Source organism: Mytilus edulis, chromosome 10 (genome assembly GCF_963676685.1).
Source record: "Mytilus edulis chromosome 10, xbMytEdul2.2, whole genome shotgun sequence".
Classification (NCBI taxonomy): Eukaryota; Metazoa; Mollusca; class Bivalvia; order Mytilida; family Mytilidae; genus Mytilus; species Mytilus edulis.
In genome coordinates, this window is record NC_092353.1 from 12,360,173 (window position 1) to 12,370,287 (window position 10,115).

Sequence of the window (10,115 nt, forward strand, 5' to 3'; positions counted from 1 at the left end):
AAAAATCCAGAGTTATTTCCCTTTGTATTGCTATTTTTGAGGTTCATGAGCACAAATTCCTTCATAAATCAGCCAAATTCAACTTGTACTAACCACTTTACTTTTAAACAGTTTTAATTTCCCTTTAAGCATTACTTAATTGATCACTATCTCTTATCAGACTTGTTTGCACATCAAGTGTTAGTTTAGTTAAATAGTCAAGGGAAATAACTTAAACCAAAATATCTTCATACCGAAAAACATTGATAGTTACCTGATTGTCTTCCACCAAACTTTGGTTTCCTGTCTTTTGCCTGATCAAACATCTTATCACCAGCTTTCACAAACAGACCAACTGAATTCTCATTGACATCACATAGGTAAACAGTCTCAACTATGCTAGACTTGCTCCTCTTAAAATAGTCCCTAACTGCCTGGGCAATAGCTCTAGTTGCCAGATGTGGAGGGTAACCAAATATTCCTGTACACAGTGCTGGTATGGCAATACTAGTATGTTTATTTTTCTCTGTTTCAACTAAGGCAGTTTCAACACACTGTTGTAGTGAGTCTTCCTCGTTGTTAGAGCCACCTTGCCACACTGGACCAACAGCATGGACAATCATCTGACAGCTCAACATGCCTGGTTTGGAACAGTAACATTCACCCTCTGTTAACTGGCCTTTATAACTTATGAACTGGTCACATTCATCTTGAATACTCTTGCCACCTATTAAATGACATTTAATAACCATTACATTAAATTTTGTCTTTTTCTTCATATAATATATATTATAGGTCTACTTTTTAAACAATCTAAAATAATTTTAACAATACTTATATGAGAGGGATTGTAAATCAGAGCATAGAGGGTTGACTCATTGACACTCATACCACATCTTCTTATATCTTAATACAGAATCCTATTTTAAGGAACTGAACATTAAATGTTCTGTTACAAAAAGGAAACAACTGGTACATACCCTTATTAACCAGAACTTTAGCCAGACCTCCACTATGAGCCAAATCTTTATTGGCTGCATTTACAATAACATCCACATCTAGTCCAGTAATATCACCCTTGACAACAATGACCTCTCGACCTCCAGCTGCAGAGTATACTGCTCTCTCATCTGAACTAGCACCTTGCCTAGGTCTAATTTGACCTGATGACCTTTCATCTTCATCACTATCACTACTGATTATGACTCGCGCCTGTTTGCTAACTTGCTTCAGTTTTGACTTTCCATGGCCAGTATTCATTAACTCTTGTAAACCTGGTTTGTCCATAGAATGCTTAGTTCTATAAATTTTCTTTACTAATGCCTCTATTTCCTGTTCAGCATCACTTATTCCCTGAGGATTGCCTTTAATCAGAATGCCATCACCTTTCACAGCCACAATGATTTTTTGTTTACGTAAACCTTTCTCAAGGTCATCCACTTCATCCTTCATTTCTTCCTGAAGGAACTTCAACTGAGCAGGAGGTAAGTTGATTGTTATTTCTTTTTCAGAATTATCCAGGAAATAATCTTGTATTTTCTCTCTAATCATTCCTGCTTCTCCTTTTGAAGTACAATACAGGATTATCTGCCCTTGTTTGTCTTCTATAATTTCTGTAATAATTGATTTTCTCTCATACTCATCTTGTATTGCCTGAATATATTGGGCCCATTTAGTAGACCGCATTACAGACTTTTGTAGATTGTCAACGTGGACCTGGGTCTCCACTACACAATCTTTTAAGATAGTTGAAGCTGCCACAGCATCTGCATCAGACATGGAATACATTGTTATTGTGTTACCTTGGATATCCCAAACTCCAATCAGGCCTTTAGCCTTTATTTTTTTCCCAACATACTTCTTTACTTCCTGTTTCTGTAAAAACTGAATATAAGCTGGTGATTTTGTTCCAATAGATGCAGATGTTATGTCATTAACTGTTTCAAACATCATAACTTTGGCTGAACTGATATTTCCAGATAACCCATTAAAAGTTATAACAAGCTTTTTTGTGTCTATTTTCACATCCATTTTCTCAAACTTTTGTTTGACCTTGTCTTTGAAGTGTGTATAAACCAGAATCAACAACTGGTGATGCTTCAGTTTAGTATCTTCTTGAATTGATTGTTTCTTTCTGTCAAGGTCGGCTGAAACTTCATCTATTATTTGTTTAATTTTAACTGAAACTTCTTTGACTGGTACAGTATAACCAGCAATGATGATTTCACAAACCGGTGGTTTCTCCACACTTACAGTAACACCATCAGGATCAGAAATGTTAATTTCCCGAAGTTTTTCCATGACGGGAGCCCAAGCATCTTGTAATATTGAATGCTTCTCAGTAACCAGTGCATCAACAAAGGTTTTTATACTTTTCCTGACTTCTTCACCCCAAGACTTTGCCAGTTTCCGGCAATCTTTTGTTTCCTTGGTCAAAGTGCAATCAATACTTATTTTGCCATCATTGTTGGACGATGGCCATGTAATTTGGGCATAGATGTCCTGCAGCTGTTTTTCAATAGCATCTCTCTTTGTAGTTGAATGATTCAAGAAGTTAACCTTATATTTGTCAATGTCAGTAATAACTAAAGGTGGCAATGGTTTGAACTTTGGCCCTTCATTATCAGCTGGGACACCAAGACAATCGTAGAAGACCTGAACCTTTAGTTTACAGTTGTCAATGGTATGGGATCTTTTACAAGCCAATAGTGCATCTACAATACAAGATTAAAGAAATGATGAATACTTATGTAGTACTTTATATCTAAAGTACTGAAAATTACTTTGATAATGTAGAACTGTTTAGAAATTCAAAAGTATTGCACTATTTAAGCACCATAATTTAAGCTTAAAGTAACAGTTTTATTCTTTAATGTGCAAAGCATTTAAGGTACAACCCTTTATGTACAAGTCCTGTAGTTTTGAATTACTGTGAATTCATTATTAATCGTTGGTTACCAATTTCGTGTCTTTCGTGGTTACAGGCAAACCACGAAATTAATTGTACAACAAATAACAAATTTTCAATAGGCTTGTATGCAGATTTCGGCAAAACCTCCAAATTAAATATCTACGAACATGCAAGTCTTCCTTAACCCAAGAAAATTGGTACCCACGAAAATGAATGAATCCATAGTATTGAATTTTCAGTTAAATTTCCTCTCATTTTAAGGGCCAGCTATTAAAGGACGCATCCAGGTGCGGGAGTTTCTCGCAGCATTGAATACCCATTGGTGGCCTTTGGCTGTTGTCTGCTCTTAGGTCGGGTTGTTGTCTCTTTGACACATTCCCCATTTTCATTCTCAATTTTATTATATAAAGTGGAGAACTATAGATTTATTGTACTTTCATAGTACTACACTATGATGGTACAATATTGGTACATAAAATTTACAGAAAAATTTAGTACCGTAAAACTATGGTACTAAATTAGTGCATCAATTAAAGTAAATGTTGTACTCCATCACTCCTATATTACTTAGCCATATGTTCCATATATATGTAGAATAACCGTACAATGTCTATCAATATAAATATTATTTGTAGATTAGGCTTAGAAACTTTTAGAAAGCTAGGCTGTGTATATGTATCGTTATTCTTTATAAACTGAAACTCTTAGAACTGTTCTAAATGAAATATTTAGGGTAAACACCCACCATTTTGTAATTTGGAGTGGACAACGTAAAATTTCCGCGAACCTGTATGTTTTATTGACGTCATAAATCAAACTCTACAGAAATGCATTGTCAAAGTCATAAACAAGACAATATATGGTCAGTGATTGTATATCGTATATGAATATACGGTCAATGCTATTTGACTGCATAAATAGCACAGCTGCAGTATATATAACTAGAGGCTCTAAAGAGCCTGTGTCGCTCACCTTGGTCTATGTGCATATTAAACAATGGGCAAAAATGGATTCATGACAAAATTGTATTTTGGTGTTGGTGATGTGTTTGTAGATCTTACTTTATTAAACAATATTGCTGCTTACAATTATCTTTATGAAATTGGCCCAGAAGTAACAGTGGAAAATTTTTGTAAAAATTTTAAAAAATTAAAAAAATGTATGAACATAAAAAATTGACTATAAAAGACAATAACTCCTAAAGGGGTCAATTGACCACTTTGGTCATGTGGACTTATTTGCAGCTCTTACTTTGCTGTACGTTATTGCTTTTTACAGTTTATCTCTATCTATGATAATATTCAAGATAATAACCAAAAGCTGCAAAATTTTCTTAAAATTACCAATTCAGGGGCAGCAAGTTGCCCGATTGGTCTGAAAATTTTAGGGCAGATAGATGTTGACCTAATGAACAATTTTACTACATATCAGATTTGCTCTAAATGCTTTGGTTTCAGAGATATAGGCCAAAATCTACATTTTACAAAATTGTTCTAATTTTAGCCATGGCAGCCATCTTGGTTGGTTGGCCGTGTCACCAGACACATTTTTAAAACAAGATACCCCAATGATGATTGTGGCTATGTTTGGTTAAATTTGGCCCAGTAGCTTCAGAGGAGAAGATTTTTGTAAAAGTTAACGACAATGGACGACAACGATGGGCGACAGACGCAAAGTGATGAGAAAAGCTCCCTTTGGGCCAGGTGAGCTAAAACTAGAGGCTCTAAAGAGCCTGTGTCGCTCACCTTGGTCTATGTGACTATTAAACAAAGGAAGCAGATGGATTCATGACAAAATTGTATTTTGGTGATGGTGATGTGTTTGTACATCTTACTTTACTGAACATCCTTGCTGCTTACAATTATCTCTATCTATAATGAACTTGGCCCAGTAGTTTCAGTGGAAAATGTTAGTAAAAATTTACAAATTTTATAAAAATTGTTGAAAATTGACTATAAAGGACAATAACTCCTTAGGGGGTCAATTGACCATTTCGGTCATGTTGACTTATTTGTAAATCTTACTTTGCTGAACATTATTGCTGTTTACAGTTTATCTCTATCTATAATAATATTCAAGACAATAACCAAAAACAGCAAAATTTCCTTAAAATTACCAATTTAGGGGCAGCAACCCAACAACGGGTTGTCAGATTCATCTGAAAATTTCGGGGCAGATAGATCTTGACCTGATAAACAAATTAACCCCCATGTCAGATTTGCTCTAAACGCTTTGGTTTTTGAGTTATAAGCCAAAAACTGCATTTTACCCCTATGTTCTATTTTTAGCCATGGCGGCCATCTTGGTTGGATGGCCGGGTCATCGGACACATTTTTTAAACTAGATACCCCAAAGATGATTGTGGATAAGTTTGGATTAATTTGGCCCAGTAGTTTCAGAGGAGAAGATTTTTGTAAAAGATTACTAAGATTTACGAAAAATTGTTAAAAATTGACTATAAAGGGCAATAACTCCTATATGGGTCAACTGACCATTTCGGTCATGTTGACTTATTTGTAAATCTTACTTTGCTGAACATTATTGCTGTTTACAGTTTATTTTTATCTATAATAATTTTCAAGATAATAACCAAAAACAGTAAAATTTCCTTAAAATGACCAATTCAGGGGCAGGAACCCAACAACTGGTTGTCCGATTTATCTGAAAATTTCAGGGCAGATAGATCTTGACCTGATAAACAATTTAGCACCTGTCAGATTTGCTCTAAACGCTTTGGTTTTTGAGTTATAAGCCAAAAACTGCATTTTACCCCTATGTTCTATTTTTAGCCATGGCGGCCATCTTGGTTGGATGGCTGGGTCATCAGACACATTTTTTAAACTAGATACCCCAAAGATGATTGTGAATAAGTTTGGATTAATTTGGCCCAGTAGTTTCAGAGGAGAAGATTTTTGTAAAAGATTACTAAGATTTACGAAAAATGGTTAAAAATTGACTATAAAGGGCAATAACTCCTAAAGGGGTCAACTGACCATTTCGGTCATGTTGACTTATTTGTAAATCTTACTTTGCTGAACATAATGGCTGTTTACAGTTTATCTCTATCTATAATAATATACAAGTAATAACCAAAAACAGCAAAATTTCCTTAAAATTACCAATTCAGGGGCAGCAACCCAACAACAGGTTGTCAGATTCATCTGAAAATTTCAGGGTAGATAGATCTTGACCTGATAAACAATTTTACCAAATGTCAGATTTGCTCTAAATGCTTTGGTTTTTAAGTTATAAGCCAAAAACTGCATTTTACCCCTATGTTCTATTTTTAGCCGTGGCGGCCATCTTGGTTGGTTGGCCGGGTCACCGGACACATTTTTTAAACTAGATACCCCAAAGATAATTGTGGCCAAGTTTGGATAAATTTGGCCCAGTAGTTTCAGAGGAGAAGATTTTTGTAAAAGATTATTAAGATTTACGAAAAATGGTTAAAAATTGACTATAAAGGGCAATAACTCCTAAAGGGGTCAACTGATCATTTCGGTCATGTTGACTTATTTGTAAATCTTACTTTGCTGAACATTATTGCTGTTTACTGTTTATCTCTATCTATAATAATATTCAAGATAATAACCAAAAACAGCAAAATTTCCTTAAAATTACTAATTCAGGGGCAGCAACCCAACAACGGGTTATCCGATTCATCTGAAAATTTCAGGGCAGATAGATCTTGACCTGTTACACAAGTTTACCCCATGTCAGATTTGCTCTAAATGCTTTGGTTTTTGAGTTATAAGCCAAAAACTGCATTTTACCCCTATGTTCTATTTTTAGCCATGGCGGCCATCTTGGATGGTTGGCCGGGTCACCGGACACATTTTTTAAACTAGATACCCCAATGATGATTTTGGCCAAGTTTGGTGTAATTTGGCCCAGTAGTTTCAGAGGAGAAGATTTTTGTAAAAGTTAACGACGCCAGACGACGGACGACAGACGACGGACGACGGACGACGGACGCCAAGTGATGGGAAAAGCTCACTTGGCCCTTTGGGCCAGGTGAGCTAAAAAAAGACATTGAAAATTCAAAAGTATATGAACAACTGGATCACAATAACATGGCAAAATGTTCAGATCTCAAAATAAAGTGATTGGCAATAGGCAAAAACAAAGCCAACAAAAAACATACTATCGACAACCTCAGGCTTTCTAAAAAAAAAGTCTTTTAGTTTGTGTCCATTGTGGATGTTTTTTTGTTTTTTTGGTTTTTTTTTGTTAGCCATGTAATCATTGATATGTCTTTATCTGTATTGTTTTAGTCAGATCAATACTTTGGTGGGGAAATCCCATTTCAATCCAGTTCCTAAAAATTACTGAATGCATGTATTTTACAATTTTTTTCAATGCAATTTTTCAGTGATGCTTTAAATCCAGTATTTTTCCAAAAAAACTGCATCAGATACAATTTTTAAATGCAAATCGAATTGGTAAAATCAGATTTTTTTCCTTCTTGAAATGGCTATAATGGACTAACGAACCTTATACTTTACAGTACATTTAAACTTAAATATGATTTATAGCAGGAACTATATGTAGCCATATTCAATTTTATTTTTAATATAATTTCATTATCTGAACTCTAATCCCTTGAATAACAAATTTATCAGGTGCATGTACATGGTGTATGGGTTTGAAGTTATAAAACGACAAGAGGCTCTCAAGAGCCTCAATCTCTCACCTTGATTTTTTGGCATATCTTTCGTTTAAGAGTTTAAGTGTCCAATTTCATTGCAGTTTGTGTTTTTGGTTTAATGTATATTAATAAGTGTTTGAAGATGCAGTTTTTTGTCATATTTCTATGCTTTGGTTTTTGAGATATAAGCCAAAAACTGTGATTTACCCCATGTTCTATTTTTAGCTATGGCTGCCATGTTTTTTGACGAAACAGAAAATAAAACACAAACTTTATTCTATACACTCTAAGAATCATTCAGCTTAAGTTTGGTTGAAATTGGTTCAGTGGTTTCAGAAAAACAGATTTTTTAAAGTTAGAAAACATGATAAACAAATTGTGTAAAATTGTCCTTAAAGGGCAATAACTCTTTAAGGGGTCAATTGAAAATTTTGGTCATATGATTTATTTGTATATCTTACTATGATGAACATGTTTGCTGTTTACAGTTTATCTTTATCCTTAATGCTATTCAAGATCATAACCCAAAACTGCAAAATTTCCTTAAAATTACCAATTTAGTTGCAGCAACCCAACAATGGGTTATTAAATTCATCTGAAAATTTCAGGGCTGATAGAACTTTACCTTATAATCACTTTAATCCCATGTCAGATTTGCTCTAACTGCTTTGTTTTTTGAGATACAATCCAAAAACTGCATTTAACCCCTATGTTTTATTTTTAGCTATGACTGCCATGTTTTTTGAGGAAACAGAAAATCAAACACAAACTATTCTAGATACCCTGAGGATCATTCAGCTTAAGTTTGGTTGGAATTGGTTCAGTAGTTTCAGAGAAGAAGATGATTGAAATAGTTTACACCAGACGAACGATGACAAAGAGGACAACGACAATTGACGATGGCGGATGCCAAGTGATGGCTAAAGCTCACCGTTCCTTTTGAGATTAAAATATGTACCTTCCGCATTTTCAAAGTATATAACACAGTAATCTTCATCTCTATTCATTTTAACATCAGTGACGCCCTCTACACCAGATTTCCTTTTATTATCAAAGTAATATTCCAGTCCACTTTCACTTGTTTTCTCACTGAAACCTCTGACTACAATACAGTTTGTTACAACCACAGGGTGAACTGTTAGGTAAATGCCATCTAATGCTCTCTTCTTACAAGCTGTTTGGATATCTCCAATATCTGGGAAAAAAATCATTAATTAAATGTACTTATTTATATATGAGAATAATAAACATAAGTCATATATACATCTTGTTCTGCAAAATATGATCAAAAAAGATACACAACACTGCAGGGAGATAACTCTGTAATAAATTAGCTGAACATTTAAATCACGATATATTATGAAGAAAATATTAAGCTTCTCAATGATTAAAATTAGTGTTTGTCAAACTGCTATATATATCTGATGAAATTTTTTTGACAAAATGTTAGGGTCGTTTTTTTAAATTTTCATATTATTTGCATAGTAAATATTTTGTCAAAACTTTATGAAAATTAAACAAACCAAATTAAATTTAGTGAAGTTGTTTGGTACCACCTTAAATGATTTAAAATTATCTTGAATGCAAATATGATTTTTCTTTGGGTTTATATTTAAGCAATGTGCAATTTGTATAAAAATGGCAAAGTTTTTGCATAGAAGAATTTACTTTAGTGTTTACAATGATGTTTTCTCATAATGTTTTCTAATTATTACAATGTTTTTTAATCGTAATACATGTGCTTTTCTCAAATGCCTATTTAAGTATACTATGTTAACTTAAACAGATCTAGCAGATTGAATGAATACTTAATGTTTGATTTTATGCTTATAAGGTATAAGATATACACACCTATTGGTTCACAAAATGTTACAATAGCCTTCCCAGAATCCTCGTTACCAAAGTCTACTCCCTCCACATCAAACTTTGTCCTGGCTTCCAGGAAATTAATAATGCCATCTTCTGTTGTCCTAGGACTAAAGCCTTTGACTAATGCCTTATTTGGATATCTTTTGGGTGGAATGTGTTTCTTGACTTGTAACTTTGAACCATCTACTGTATGGTTTTTCTGTAATGTCCTATCCACAGCTTTAAAAATCAAAATACATTTTTTAAATAACAAAAGAAAATTATTACAAACTTTTTTATCACTAATACACAATACACTTTTTTGTATACATTAAGGTACCAGATATGTTCCTTTCTGTTATAAAACTGACTCTGTGTTCTTGTGGTAAAATGCAGGGGCTGTTGGTTTGAATTCAGCTGGTTCAAACCCAAGATGTTAAAACTGTTGTTTGCTGCTATTTCGCTAAACATACAAGCATTACAAATAACCAAAGACTAGTCAGTTTGCACCCGAAATAATGTCTCTGGATAGGTTGACATGTCGTTTCATTAAATTAAATTGATTGAAAAATTATGTCTTCTTCATGTGAAAATCAAGCACAATCCCTCCAGTTTTGTTTTTGGAAGGGTATTTTGTGTGTATTTTGTGTGTGTGCTTTTTTTTTCTTTTATCTTCTCAAAAATGGAAGATTGTTGTCTACCTATTGGCTTACTCATGTGACATCTTTA

The 10,115-nt window shown here is 33.9% G+C and overlaps 1 protein-coding gene across 1 annotated transcript in view; it reads right to left on the reverse strand.

Moving 5' to 3' along the window:
• Positions 1-10,115, reverse strand: part of LOC139493469 (protein mono-ADP-ribosyltransferase PARP14-like) — a gene marked incomplete in the record, with an annotated part of 63,604 nt that overhangs the window by 28,025 nt on the left and 25,464 nt on the right. The window contains 4 exon segments of the mRNA XM_071281876.1: positions 260-706; positions 960-2,693; positions 8,497-8,733; positions 9,390-9,626. Coding sequence (XP_071137977.1) covers positions 260-706; positions 960-2,693; positions 8,497-8,733; positions 9,390-9,626 — 2,655 coding nt within the window.